Source organism: Rissa tridactyla, chromosome 5, assembly GCF_028500815.1.
Source record: "Rissa tridactyla isolate bRisTri1 chromosome 5, bRisTri1.patW.cur.20221130, whole genome shotgun sequence".
NCBI lineage: Eukaryota > Metazoa > Chordata > Aves > Charadriiformes > Laridae > Rissa > Rissa tridactyla.
The window spans coordinates 12,874,812-12,890,393 of record NC_071470.1 but is presented as its reverse complement, the minus strand read 5'-3'; the positions used below and the strand labels follow the sequence as shown (position 1 = coordinate 12,890,393).

The following is a 15,582-nucleotide window of genomic DNA, read 5'->3' as shown; positions in this document are numbered from 1 at the left end:
GAAAACAAACCTTAAAATACAGTTCACTCCCATACACATTTATTTCTCCCTTCAAGAAACTTAAGTGTATCACTTTATGTTTTTCCAGATTTTCTTTTTGCATTAAAAAAATAATTAATGCAATAGAACAATGTTCTCTGTCCTAATTCAGTTTTCTTCCCTTGAATTTTGACATATTTACTAGCACAAAATTAAAGCATCTAGTAATAAAACACTTCTCACTAAATAGAAGTGTCCAAACAAACTCAACACCTCAAAGCTGTATGAAAAACACATCTACACCTTAAAGAAGGCTGGTAAACACAATCTTAAGAACAAAATAAGTACATGTGAAGTCATTCATAAGAATGTACAAATACTTAAATAAATCTTCATCAGTTTGAAGTGATATACTTCAAGGACAAGGCCTACAAGCTTTTCACAGAAGTTAGTTTTTAAAGGCAATAACAGTTTTCCTGTATCAATGTCTGGCAGAATCACGTACTGAGTTCTATAATTTAAATGACCTTTTATTATCTACTATGCAATACTTAAAATTGAACTTTGAAATTATTTTTTTGAGTTGTGATAAGGTCATCTTTAAATGTGTACTTGGCTAAAAAAAAGGTCTCTTAAAATTTGCACTATATATTTCTGTATATTGCACTGTACATTTTGCTAAAGCCAAGACAGTGTGCCCATTTTATTCATGTGGTACAGAATATAAATATCTACTACAAAACACTACTGCCATAAAACGGGCTCTTCCATTAGAGGGATTATCATTTCAAGGTACATTTAAATTGTTGCACTTCAAAATGGCAGTAGTCATCCCTTCTCTATATCCTAGAACATTTTAACATTATTCTCCCATTACAGAAGATGTGCTTCCCCGCCCCCCCCCGCCCCGTATTCAGTATCATGAAAAATAAGGAATTGGCAACAAGTCAAAATAACATTGATCACAGATCGTCAATATGAGATACGCTTTTATTAAAAATTTACCTCTGCAAGATAAGTTACGAGGTTAAATGTGGCATCTGAGAAAGAGTCGTGCAAATATCTACACACTACATTAATCCAGTTAGCGCAGTCTCTGGAATAACTGTGTGTACTATATAAGCTCATCATATGAGCCAGATTGGCAAGAGTTGGTGATTTCTCCTCTGCACAAACCTGAAAAGGAAAAGGCATATTTAATTATATTAGAAATGACAATTTTTAACCTAAGCATTCACCAGTCATTATGCACTTTCCCCAGATTTCACTCTGTTTTCTCACCACTGAAATCAAACTAATCATACGAGCAACACCTGCAGTTTCTGTTGAATTTTGGTACTCATGGCATCCATGCTCCAAATTTATCTACTACTCAAACCAAACTGCCCTCAACAAGCATCCCTAGCTAGCAGTGCAAGTATTTGAGGGAGAGCAGTAATTTCTGGATTTGTATCAGGCAGGTGCTCCTTTGAGGTGGCCTGCACACAGTTAAGTAATTAAGTGATTTACATATCACAATTTGGGCAGCCGGAGGGCTATGACTGTATCTCCTACAACAGACAGCACATTCTTATTCCCCTTTCCGCATTATTCCTTAAAATGCAGGCTGTCAGGGCAGCGTACCACCGGCCTTGGCTGGACTTTGTCGGGGTGTACCCTGTACTACAGTTCAGGAATATTCCAAGGTTAATCACTGTGTACAAGTAACCGAAAGAACACGGTACCTTTTCTTCTCTACCTACCAGCCTGAAAGGTAAGGATCACTTCCTTATCATGAGTAAATTAGGAAGTGTGCTTAAAAATTGATTACATTTATATTGAAAATTACAAGCTGCAAAATCAGACAAGGAAGAAAAGGTAAGTGATATCATTAACAAGTAAATTTGTTCTTTACATCTAATGTTTACAGAATAAGCAAAATGTGTTTTTTCATTGGCAAAGGGAAACTCAGGGGTTGATAGGAGGACCAACTCTATATAAATTAGGATTGGATCACATCTTTAAAACACAACATTTTACAGTTATTTCTATGGGACTGTTAGAATCCCATGAAAGTATTGCATAAGGGAGCAGAAAAACACAGCAATGCAGGTAATAAACTCCTGGATCCTCCCCAGGTATCAATTTACATACCTTTGCTATCCTGTCAGCTGTTTCTTTACAGAACTGAGTGGGGTTATCAAAATGTTGGATCAGATGAGGAAGTAGGCACAAGATGTTTAAGGGGAATCCTACACACATACATAAAACCAGTTATGTTAGCCGTACAGATTTTAATATGACTTAATTTAATGTCGAGTTACGTGAGCATATAACAGCTTCCTGGTATTTAAGAATGCTTAGAGCATGAGACACATATGTTCACACAGATACACAAATTATATATACACACACACGTACCTGTGTGTATGTATGTAGAAGGTATATAAATGTGTCTGTGCAAAGGTATAAAAATGCGTAAGATGAAAATAAAATCACCACTAATTAAGCAAAACCATCATGAAACTGAATAGCTTTAGGCAGCACAGTCACATCGTTTGAAAAACGTGCAAATGTTTGAAATAGTACTGATTGAGCTATTTAGCACAAGATCATGAAAAAAAATGCACATACTCTTAAAACTTCATGGAAGTTTAAAGTTAATAGTCAATACATAAAGTCTTCATGCAGTATTTCTTGGCAGATAATCACAGTCTGTAACGTATTCCCACTACCTAGCACTGTAATATTGACAACTGCAAAAAGCATTTAACTAAAGGCAGTTTTTTAAAGGCAAATGCATAATCACTACTGATTTTGATTACACGTAATTTGATGAAAATATACATTCTCATTACTTATACAGTTACTAAAGGTACCTGCTAACTGAGAAGGATCCACCAAAGCATGCCTGGAAATTGTGATGAGTTTACTGAGGAGATGAACTGTCATTTCTTGTGTGGATGCTGAAGTAAACCCTTTTAGGAAAAGCTGCTGAAGGCCTGGAAAGTTATTCCATTTCAGTTTATTCTGCACCTTTTCTATCTTTTCCCGACTCTCTGATTTATCCAGAGGCAAGTGAATAAGAAGCTTGTTGAGCAGCTTGAGAGCCAAAAGGTATTCATACTCATAATCTGACTCTAGCAATGAAGCTGCAATCCAAAATATGGTGGCCATCAAGTTGACAGGGTCAGTAGTGGGCTGCACATCATACATCCCTCCCTCTCTCAGGGAGGAAAGGCTTCTAGTCCTTGCCAAACTTCCACCGTGATTTATCCTTCCATCCATTATATCCAGTGTGTTGCTCCGTCGACGGTCACCTCTGCGCTCGCTGATTAAATTCAGTCGCAAAGAATTACTCCTTGTATTGCTGTAGTATCCCAAACAACTGCCGCTATTGATGGGACTTGTGCTTAGATTTATCTGTCCAGTGCTTTTCCTATTAGCTGCATACTTGTTTCCCATTACGGAATCATGGTATGAGGTTCTAAAAATAAAAAAAAATTTTTTTTCAATATTACATATTATTCCATGCAAAATATTTGAATAATATATGGCTTAGAAAAAGGGAAGAAAGAACAAAGATGTTACACTAATCACATATATACACACACAGTGAATATTCCGCTTCATCACCAGGAGAGTATTATGATATATGAAAATACAGAATTTCTATATATATTATTAAAATATCTTTACAGCATAAGGACAAGACTGGGGCATCCCATTATCTCTGCTACCAAATCTATTTGTTACAATCCCACAACACCAAAATAATTACATAACGATTCAGTAAAATCAGAAAAATTAGCCTATAGCATGTAAAAGATGATCTGTAAATGAAGAGCTAGCATTCCAACTTACTTATAGATGTGATAAAGGTAGAGAAATGAATGAATTAATAAATGAAATTATCTACTTATTACCTTATATTTGTCTGAAATATCTGACCTAGAAAAAACAACACTTTCCAGTTCTGATACTGGAAATATATTCCTAGAAATCTTAACATTTTCAAAAACTTTGTCATGGAGTCAAACAAATAAAGATGTCAGCACATTTAGGGATTTTTTTCAGTTTGATAAAGTCACTCAGACTGTAATGAGACACACAAATGACTCAGACTGTTCAATTACACTTTTGTCATATGGACAACAAATCTGAGGCCTAAGAAAGACTAGCGTTTGCTGTAACTGAAGACATTTCTTCTGTATTAACATTGAAATGAAAGTATTGCAGTACAGGAGTTTTCATCTGTGAATCTTAAATTATCTGTTAAAGATTGGTGCCATTCTTTCATTGTACTTATGGGGAAAAAAATAAGATCCCCCAAAATGACACTACTGATCAGGGCCTGATTAGGGAAAAAAAAAATTTCTAAAGGTACTCCGTGCCTTTATTTTTGGGAAGTTTCAGAATAACAAACAACATTTCGCAATTGAGCTATAAGGAATGCCTTGAACGCTGCTGTTTTTTTTTTTCTTTTGGTTTTTCTTTTGGTTTTTTTTAAAGATGGCCTCAAGTGGGTAAGTTGAAAAGGTAGCGGAGCTCCTTTTCAGAAAATCTAGATTCTTATGAATTTTGCTTGAGGCAGAATGACAAAAACAAAAAAGAGCAGGCAATTTTGCTATAAGGATACAATTATTCTGCAAAGGCAACAAGAAATTATTTCATTACGTTTGTAATACAGATCTTTAATAATTCAAATGTATAAAAATGTGTAATGTAGGTTGACTAATAAAAGAACTTACTGAGAAAGGGCAGAAAGCAGATCATAATGCTTCATGGTTTCAGCCAATGTATCAATAGCAGACTCTAAGGTCAGAAGCAGTTCTATGACAAAACCCTGGGGAAAGCCACAGGTCATTATAAATTATGCAATATGCACAAGGAGGATCACAGAAAACCTACTGCGTAGTGATACAAAAATGTAACATCAGTATCAGTAACTAAATTATTATTTCATACATCAACTAGAACACAATCCTGATGAGAAAGTTCAAATTAGCTTCAAGACAGGGAAAAACTAATTTATTGCCAAATATTCCCAGAATTAATTCTGTTTTGCATTATTTTTAAGGATGGACTTAAGGATGAAGTCCCTTTAGACTCATTTTGCAATATTAAAAAGATTAGATTCACTTCTAAAGAAGTACAATGACACTAAGTTGGATGGTTGTTAACACTTTATCAGGTTAAGTTCTTAATAAAAGAAAACCTAAATTATTTTTTATATGGCTGGTCTCAGGATTCTCTAACTATGAAAGAGAAGGTGTTTTCAGGAAACAGATATATCAAACTCTGAAAGTTCCTATTGCTGCAGAAGAGAATGTGCACAGCTCACCTTTTCATTATTTAATTAGGTGAAAATTCAGAAAGTGTTGTAATTAAAACTGTTTTGATATTTGAAATATCTTTAAGAATAAAAAGCAACTGAATAAAAAATCCTTTTAAATTTTACTCTCATTAAAATAACGATGCAAGTATGTCATTTAGGCAAACTTAGCTTTCTAATAAAGTAAGGGGAAATTTTCAAATACCTGAGCTTCTTCTCCTGCATCTCCAACAGTTTCTACTAGTCTGGAGAGAACATCCGAAAGTGTAGATGCAGTAAGAGGCTGCTTCAGAGCCCTGAAAATCTGAAAGGACCTCCCAGCATAATGCCGAGAAGAGCACGAAAGCGCAGTTTGCAAAGCTACTTCACTGAGACGGTGTTCCAATTGAAATCCTCCTATAAAAGCAAATAAATATTCAAGCAACACAATGCTTTATAAAAAACAAACCCACTTGAATTTAATGAAGAGTAAATTGCCCAAAATTATTCCTAACTTTTGGATACTCTCGTCTTCTACTTTTTTCTCAAGGACTCTTACTCTCAAAAATCTTTCCAGGCATACAAACTTGTATATAACACTTAACACTGGAGAGGTTTGTAGAGAATAAAACATTTATGATTTGAATATTAAGTGTCCACAATAAATTAATACGATATTTTATCTCTTTCCTAAAAGATTACATTTAGATCTATCATAATAGAAACCTGAACTGAAGTGCACAATACACTAGAAAAATCTGTTATTTAGAAGCAGTAAGTGATCAACTAGAGTGATTTTTATAGATACCCTGTAAATTGAAAGGCATTCAGAAAAATTCATTTAGTTTGTAGGCTTGGACATTCTATCACGCATCAACTGTTTTCTAACATACCTGAGCTGGACTGTTTAAATATAGATACCACATGCTTTAAAAACACAGTTAACTGTTCAGCACTCTTTATATTAGGGTTCTTGGCCGAAACATCTTCGTGATTCCAAAGTGGGCCTCTTTTCCTAAAAATATAAAAATACAGTAAACACAACAAAATATAAAACATAGACTTCGTCATTAGTATTATTTAGATACAATTTTAAACTTAGACCTGCAAAAGAATCTACTATTTACCACATAAATGAAACCATTTAGAACTGCAGACACAGATTGGAAAGACGTCTGACAACTACCCACTATTATACAACAATATACAAAAGTTAAGACAAGGTGAAAAGCAATATAACAGATCCAACTGAAAAAACAGCGTAAGTTTAGGAAGAGACATTCTCTATTCAACAATATTTAGTTATCTACCAAAGAATCAGTACAACTAACGCTATCATATGCTTCTTAAAACATCCTCCTTTCTTCCCATTTTCTTCCCATCAATACATCACACTATTCTAAATTTAGGCTGGTGTAAAGCGTAACTACTCAAAAGCTTTGAGAAACAGGCAGGAGTTCAGGTTTACACAATCTTGAAAGCTTAAAAAAAAACTATCGTACAAACTGCACCGGCGTTGATGGGTTTACAGATGTTCTTTGCCACAAATTCCTGGGGTTTGAATGACCAGCTCTCTAGTACTAAGTAATCCATAAACTCCACACAAATCTTGCAGCTCTCTAATCATCTTTATGTATTCCAGCCCTAATCCTTTAGATGGAAAAGGGAATTCTATAAACTGTGTGGCAAGCAAAGATAACAGACTTGCGTAGAACATGGTAAAGACTTTTAAACACTTAGGACATGAAAAGGGTGGCCAAAATTCTCTGAAATTGTTGAAAAGTTAGAGTTGTTCATAGGCTGTATCCGATAAAAACACTTCAGGATTAAATTGTCTCTTACTGGGGACAAAACAGAGACAAAATTAGACAACACGATGCTAAATAGTAAGGGTTTTGCCGTAATATACATGCCTTGACAAAAATGAAAACGGAAATCTTACCTTGAGGTAATAAATTCTATGAGGGTTTTCACTTTTTCATCCTGCTCTACTGAAATGTCAACCTCATTGAGGATGGTGGTGTGCAGATGAGAAATGGCAGCACTTGTATTTCCTAAACTGATGCTAGAAGAGGTAGAACTTGAACTAAGCCCTGAGTCTGTCATTGGGGAGGGCTGGTAATCAGGTATAAAATCATGAACACCTGCTGAAATAAAACCACAATAATTATGCGGTCTTAAGTTGACAGTTAATATTAAATATATAAAAAGAAAAAACAGTCCTCTAAAAAAAAAAAATCAATAACTTAGCAAACATAATGAGAATAATTTAATGGATGTAATAACTTCAAAGAAATCAACAAGCCTGATATATGCAAAGTCTCCGTGTGACCGGACCCTTAATAAAGAACTGCTAGATCCCTTTTTAAAACCACTGTATTATGTTTGATTTTGTATTGATAATATGACAGCTCATTGGCTTCTGAGGAATCTCATTTTAGTAAGTTGAGACAAATGATATAAACTACTTCCTAATAATGTGCAGATAATTTTTTTTCGTTAAAACTCAGTCCCAGTGTAACTGACAGCATTTAAATCAGTGAACACGAAGTATTAGCTAGGGAATCAACTTGAAGCAGAGCGCCTCTGGATGCACAAAGTTTCTCGGAAGTTATCTTAATCTCACTGCTGTAAGAATATTCTCTCCGTGTAAATAAAATACAACTGCAGTAACTCTTCATATTAGGCCTCTATGTATGAGGTGCTGGGAGAAAGTAAACGGGCAAGGAAAAGTGGTTTGTGAACCTCTGACAGTAACAATTGTACATAAGCTCGCGACTCACTGACATCCACCACAAATTTGCACTCTACAGAGCCGCAGGGTTTGGACTGGGGTATTAGCTGCTTCAAATAAAAATTAATGTTAGCTTATCTGACCTGCATGCGTACCTGTAATCACCTTATCTTAGTCACCAGCTGGAAACGTTTGATGCTGATCTTATTCTAGTTTCTAACAGACATTTTTTTTTTAATAATAGCAAAATACTGTGTCGTGTTTAGACATTTTACCCAAACCTGTAAAGATCAGGAGTGGAATGGTTTGTATAGGTCACCATGTATGTGCACTGGTAAAGTTCTGTGAATAGATTTACATAAAAGAATTCTTCCACTATGCCCACTTTTTAATTTCTCATTGCTATGAACATCAAATTCACAAAACAGATGAGTATTTTTGGTTAAGGGCAAAACCGCTTCTGACGTGAACAAAACAGAATGGATTTTATAGCAATATGCTGCCACCTACTGAAATAATATGAAATACTAGGTTTCAAAAAAATGAACGGTTTCACATTTCTTTAGAAACTACAATAGGCTCACACCATCAAAATACTCCTTTCATAGAGAGATACATAGAAAATATATAGTTTTCTGTATAATTACAATATTGTAATGTTACAGTGAACATTAAAAGGTAATACCTCAAAAAAGTATTCTGATAGCCTATTGAACAATGCAACTACAGCTGACAACAGCCAGACATTTAAAGTTGCTATAAACAAGGAAGAGCTATATCTTCTTGGGTTTTATTTTCAAGGGCATCATAAATCCTGCTGTATTACAGATCCAAAACATAGCGCTCCCTCTGTGGCTTCCAGGACTATTTAATCATTCAATTGTGATCCCTACTCCCGTGACTGGGCACAAAGTGCTAATGTGAACTGTATCAATTTTGACTTAATTAAAACTTGAAGAAATACAATTTAATGACAAGGGCTCAGGAAAATATTACATAAACAGAAGTTTTAATAATTCCTAGAAGAAAAGATAACTTTCCACGTCATTTTAACAAGCAACGCTTAATAAATCTAAAACCTACCTGTGAAAGTATAATCTAAATGAGTAGTTTGCTTGACAGTAAGCACCCTGGACTCGTTGAACTCTCTGTTTCTGAGTAGGACAGAAGCAACAGACTGGACGTTGCTGCCAGAGCCCATCACTATCAGTAGATGCAAAAGCAGTCGTTTACAATGCTCATAGACTTCAGGGTGACAGTGGTCAAAACCTAACGCAAAAGGAAAATGGAAGAGCTTTATTACATTCAAAGGGAACGCTGAATTGAATTATTTAAAAAATAGCAGTATTCAAACTGGTGTGTTATATTTTACCAGTAATAGATACGTAATTCACTAAACAATGTTTTTTCAGTGTTTCAATATAAAAACAAAAGCACGCAGTTTAATAAACATTAATATATCCTCTTGTTTCTCACACAGGAGTAAGAACAAAGGAAAAAAAACCTGAATTTTGCTATGTCTTCTACAAGGAGAAAGAGGTAAAAGTGGATCCAACAGAAAGTGCCTTCACACAATCCAAAAACCGTCTTAATTATATTCATATTAATCAAGCTGAAAGATACTTAGTTGATTTTTTAAAATATATTGTAAAGATTAACAAATTAATGGAATTTCAATACAATGGCAAACAATTTAAATGTGTAAAAGAACAGATACATAAGTAGCTACAATTCCTAAGTTACCAGACATATTTCTGTAAGAATTTAGTTACCTATAAAAATTGCATGAAGCAAAAGATGCAAGTATCCTCCCCATTCCACCTTTACACCGTGGTCAACTATCAAGTCAGTCAAAAGGATCACTGCTATATTGCATCTGAAACCAAAAAAATAGTTTGTCAGAATGTAACATTAACTTTATGAAGGGCTGCAAAGAGCTTAACATGCCACTAACCAATATTCTTCCTTAGGTCTATAAACATCCACAAAGTCGTATTATAAGGGAAAAGATGAATGCTCATAAGGAAGACAGAAAACTTTTAGTCCTCCTAATTAAAGGGCTGAGAAATCTTAAACTGCTAGACCTGCGAGTAAAACCCCGGAAAACAAATGTACTACCCACTGTATTTAAATCTACTGCCTTTTAATCTGCTATCTTTAAATTACTGTATTTATGCAACACAAATTAAAACATAATGAATTGCCATCGGCATTGTTAAAATAGTTACCTGTGAAGAGACATGCCCGGAGGAGAGGTTTCAGGCAAGTAATCCACCAATGGTGACCAGCAACCTCCAGTAGGTGGAAAAGGTAAAGGCTCTCCTTGGTTGTGCTCCATCACCTTCAACCGCCAGTTTGAATACAGAGGCATCGAATCGCCTAACACAACAGATAATTAAATCATAAAAATATATATATATAAAAAAAAACATTTCTGAATTAAGAAATTTCTTCTAAAGAAATAATTTTAAATTCTTGAAAAGCTGAGATCTGGGAGAAGGGGACAGGGAACCAGCTGTCAACAGTTAAACAGTTAAAAAAAAAGTGGTCATTTCTTTTAGCATAAGGATGATTCTACAGAAGCCACGCACAAAACAGAGTAAGATTTTCTTGAATAAGTTCATAAAAGCAATGGATGCACACAGGGACACAGACGCACACAGGAACATAAGGAAAAAAAGGGAAAGTGATCCAATATAATTTCCTTGAATTTCAAGCCTCATGTCAGATAGGGAATTAAGGCTGGGTCCCAAGAGTGTACTGGACTCATTTTGAAGAGCTGCATTTCATTATAGGCTAAGGAATTATTTCTCAAAAGCAGGTCTCGCTAGCAAAAATCCACCAGTTTGACAGTTCCACGTGTCAGATAACATCAGCCTGATATATGGGGTAACTCAGAACATGCCACTTTTAACAACAGCATAGCCCAATCCCACTGCTTGACAAATGTCAGTGCTCAGAAAACCAATAAATTTGTCAAGAAAAACACAGAAAGACATTTAGTTTTCGATTAAGCAAGCTTCAAAAGCAGAAGAAACATATCAGCTATTTGGTATGAGTGTACACTGTGTTACACATCCAAAATATTTCTCTGTTTTTAAATGAGACATCTTGGGAATTCAGAACGATCAGTTAAGGCTGGAATCAAGTAAGGAGACTGCCTCAACAGTTCAGTGTTTCAGTGATTCTACCAGTTCTCCTTTCAGAAGTATAGCTGCAGAAGTTTCAGAAGTTCATACATGTATCATCTCCTTATCACCTTCTTGACTGGAGGTGACAAACTTCTTACTGATGGAACACATGAATTATCACCTGCTTCAGGATACTCAGTGTTGCTCTCACGAATAGCAAAGATGAAAATGACCAAGACTATGATACTGGACGTCACCCATCCAAGCAGTAATGAACACACTGGCTGCGCAGAAGGTCTGCCAACCTGTTAGTAACCCAAGGCTTAGCAGATCTGCATCAGTATGCCCAGCCTTTACAACAAGCTCTGTAGAGGACGTAATGTTCCACTTCCTTGAAAGAGGCAATACGAACCACATACTCACTCTAACCTTTATGGCCTGCACAGAATCAGTCATTAAGGAGTGCATAAGGAGATCCTGATGGACTCCGTTGCTTCAATACAGCATGGGACACACCCGGTTCCACACTGACACACAATGCACAAATTGCAGAAATTTACATCCTGTTGCTCAGTAGCACAAGAAAGGCAAGGAAAAGGCAGTACTGGATCATGTGCTGTACCACATCCAAACAGCTTATCCGGTAGCAAAATCAACTGTCCGTAAAAAAATTGAGTGAAACCTAAGAAGATAGTCTGTGGGAGCGCTATAATGATCTGGATCAGACTGAAATATATCCCATAATCCCATGCAGGATTAAAGTACAAAGTCATCTGAATTACTAACAGCTTGTTAGCTGAAGCAAGAGTTTCAAACAAACAAGTACTCTGACAAAGCATACAGAACCCACCAACATAACGCATCATTTGCTGTCTGACCACTGTCCTCATTTTTGCCTGATTACATGACCTGTTTAAGCCTTCCCTAGCATTGACACGACGATTTCATACCTTAGGCACTGGTAACAAAAGCACCCACAGTTAGTAAGCCTCTGTTAAATAAAAGTCTCCAAAAGTGTACGGAGGTTCAGGAAAAACTTCTACCTCTTTCCTTACCTCTGCTCCTCACAAAAAACAGACCACAGATCACAAAAAACAACCCAAAAAACATCTTCAAAACAAGCTTGAAAATTAGAAGTACACAACAAGATCCTTCTTCCCCGCTATGGCTTCTCAGAAAGTCTTGTACCCTTTTTTATTTTTAAACAGGCCAAGGACTGCTATCATTTAAAAGCACAATTACTTCTAATTTTCTGTTTTTTAACTTCTCGTACATCATCTTTTTCCTCATTCATCTCATCTTCCTCCTGCTAATCTCTCCCCTGTTTCTTCTGCCTAACCATCTATCTATCTATCTTTGCTGTTGGCACTGGCGAAGAAAATAGAATAGAACTATTGGGAAGATGTTCACAAGTCATTCCAGAGGACAAGAGAAGCAAAGAAAGTGTATTATCTTCCTTGCACACTCTACTGTAATCAAATGTATGCTAGACTTCAATAGCAGTACTAAAAAAATCCATATTTTTTAATAGGTTCTTGCAAAAACCACTGATAATGCCTATCTCCTCACATTCCACAACCTTCAGCAAAAGTATTAACTTGTGAAAATCTTTTCTATTCACAGAAATATTATTAAATAAAAATATTACTTTTTTCCTCTTCATATGATCCTCCAGAGCTGCTGCTGTAGCGAGATTCTAGTCTGTGGTGCTGGCGGTTTAAGTTACTGTTCAACCCGCTGTAGATGTCTAGATGTACATAACTGTAGGAACAAATAAAGCAGCATTAGTAACTGACATTGTAACAAAAATTAATCAGGGTGTCTCAGTAAAACTGTATTTCAACAAAACTAAGTGTTACACAAAAATATTTCCTCTTCCAAGGACAATCAATACGATACCAAAGGATCTGAGGTGTGTAAGACACATCTCCTGTAGCAATGCCAGATACGGGGATTCAAGGAAATAATCCACCATAAATCATATTTCTGTTAGGTCATTTTCATTAACAGTTAAGTACATTAAAAAATTTGTTACCATTATACTTAAGCAAGTTCTTCTCACTCTTGAGCAAAATAATGAAATCCCTATTTGATCTGGCACTGAGACACATATATATATATATATGTACGTGTGCATGGATCTCTCTCTCTATCTCCACACAGAGTCCAAGATCCTACCTCACTAATCTGATAAACTATAAATAAATCAGAGAAATGAGAGTGCTAAAAGCACAATTTCCAAGCTGTTTCTCCATAACGTTCTAAAATTCTCTCCTCCTGCAAGTCCAAGGTGTACATGGTATATCTTATTAAGAAGCACATATTTTGGGGAGGTGTTAGACAACCCTATAGCACATGCCAAAACTTGGAGAGACTTTCAAAACTGTCTTAATTACTTTACAAATTTCTTCAGTTCCAGCCCCCATGGCAGCCAAATACTTGTCTGTGCCTTGCTAGGCTGAATTCTGAATGACACCTCAGACTCCATAGTCTTCTGTGATTTACTTTCGCACAACGCGGCGCACCCCCACTAAATTTAACTGAAGTATTGGGGTTGTCTCTATCAATATATTTACTAATGTAGTGACATAATTATCCCAGGGAAGGAAAAAGGTGTCCAACTGAGAAATTATATTGGAAATATAATTAGTAGGGCTCTCAAATGAGTCGTCACAAAATAAACTGGTTTGTGAATGTACCGCATAGTAGCTACTCTACGGTTGGCAAATGTGCACTTTTTTCTGTGCACGCTTTTTCTCATGCTTGTTATAGAACCCCTACTCCCTTTTCACTTTCCGGTTCTCTATCTCGTATTTAACACAAAACGAGAGCGTGCCCACAGCCACTTACTGTTGAGCTCCAAGACCACACCCTGAGTAACTCTACGTCAGCTGTTTGCTTTCCACCACCCTCACACAGGTACCACTGTCTGGCAGATTTCTCCAAAAGATCTGTTTTAAAGCTAGCTGGAAGGGATCTTGCCACAGATACCAGGCATCCAAATACCCTAAATTGGGAGAATAAACTAGCTTTCGGCACATGTGCACTGTTGATTTCTAGCAAGCTAGGAAACCGATTTGTGAATTGGCTACATTACTAAACTAGTAACTTTTGCCCTTGATGTGTCCATATCCATCTGCAGTATAATTTCTCCTATGTAGACATATACAATCCAGTGTAATATTAGCTAATTTAGGCATCAATAACAATCTAGCTATAGCAATACAAAGCCTGACCTGGATTGGTCCCGTTTTTTATTCTGTTTCCGCTACAGCTTTTTGAAGCTGTATATTATTGTGGCTTTACACAGTTACAATTGAGGCTGCTACTGTTAATCCCCAAAAGTATTCCAGTTCTGTTGCTTAAAATTTATTTATAAAACTTACGGTCACATACTTCCTGCAATGTAGACATACCTGGAGCCATTGAGATGCAAGTATTTATAGCACCTGCCAGGAATTCCTGTAATTCAACTAATAATTGCTCTTTGAGGAGATACTTACTTCTCTTCAATATTGTCTTTTATATGTTTACTGTCAGGGTTGCCATCTGTGGGAGCTACCATTGTATTGCTACTAGAAGTGGTACCTGTGAATTATGGACAAAGGAAAAGGTTGGTCAATAAAGAAGAGAAGCAGTCTTAAGCACGACATGATGACCCTTATTCACTTGTCCAGGCCAAGAGCCCTCACCAGGTTTACAGCTCCTGGCACAAATACAAACTGAGGCACAGAAATCACTTTCGCGTGCAAGAAAAAAAACCTGTTGTTTAGACTAAAAGATTCTGAGCTGCTACCATAATTTCACTAGCTGGAAAAAATTAAAAAAAAGTCCTTTCCAGGAATCTCGGAGTCTTCAAAGTAAATTAAGGAGAAAGGCTTGTTTTGAAGCAGGACCTAGAGACCTATTTCTTTCTTTCCTGCATGCTACACCTCACAGTAATCTGTAAAATGTAGCTGGACTTCAGTATGCAGTTAATTCAAACCACAGATTAGAGATTAAAGCCTGCAGTGAAGCTTTTATCAATTTATTTTTAAGAGACGTTTGCAAGCATCACACGGAGCAGATGACTACAACCGAAAATAATTCTGCACCCTCCCCACAGATTTTGCTACCTTCAATTACACCTAAGTGCAAAAGCCCCGCAATTATTATTTTTTCATAATTTTTAAACACTTTCATGAACAAGTGCCAACGCATCCATCCTGTGATCCAGACAATCCCTACGTGATAGGTCCAGCTGACTCGCAACACTGACAGCTTTGCGGCACGAAAGCTAAGCCCTTGCTTAGATCCCCTCCCCTCCGTGTCTTCTGTGGCTCACTTTGAAAGGCGCTTCACCAAAACCAGACAGCCTTCCCCACATTTCTCAGCGTGTTCTTGGAATGAAGCATGAGGTTGACACTTTTTAAATTTTCAGGGGAGGTTTCTTTGACAATTAATCT

At 36.3% G+C, this 15,582-nt stretch overlaps 1 protein-coding gene across 11 annotated transcripts in view; it reads right to left on the bottom strand.

Annotated features, from left to right (window-relative positions):
* Positions 1–15,582, bottom strand: part of FRYL (FRY like transcription coactivator) — a 173,951-nt gene that overhangs the window by 34,333 nt on the left and 124,036 nt on the right. For 9 of the 11 annotated variants that reach the window (XM_054203294.1, XM_054203295.1, XM_054203293.1 and 6 more), the window contains 12 exons: positions 14,641–14,725; positions 12,786–12,898; positions 10,235–10,385; positions 9,779–9,882; positions 9,090–9,275; positions 7,215–7,419; positions 6,166–6,287; positions 5,499–5,689; positions 4,710–4,804; positions 2,838–3,445; positions 2,113–2,210; positions 985–1,155 (listed from right to left, as the gene is read on the bottom strand). In XM_054203294.1, coding sequence (XP_054059269.1) covers positions 985–1,155; positions 2,113–2,210; positions 2,838–3,445; positions 4,710–4,804; positions 5,499–5,689; positions 6,166–6,287; positions 7,215–7,419; positions 9,090–9,275; positions 9,779–9,882; positions 10,235–10,385; positions 12,786–12,898; positions 14,641–14,725 — 2,129 coding nt within the window. The remainder of the gene's footprint in view (positions 1–984; positions 1,156–2,112; positions 2,211–2,837; positions 3,446–4,709; positions 4,805–5,498; positions 5,690–6,165; positions 6,288–7,214; positions 7,420–9,089; positions 9,276–9,778; positions 9,883–10,234; positions 10,386–12,785; positions 12,899–14,640; positions 14,726–15,582) is intronic. The other 2 variants (XM_054203286.1, XM_054203296.1) reach the window with 1 other exon arrangement.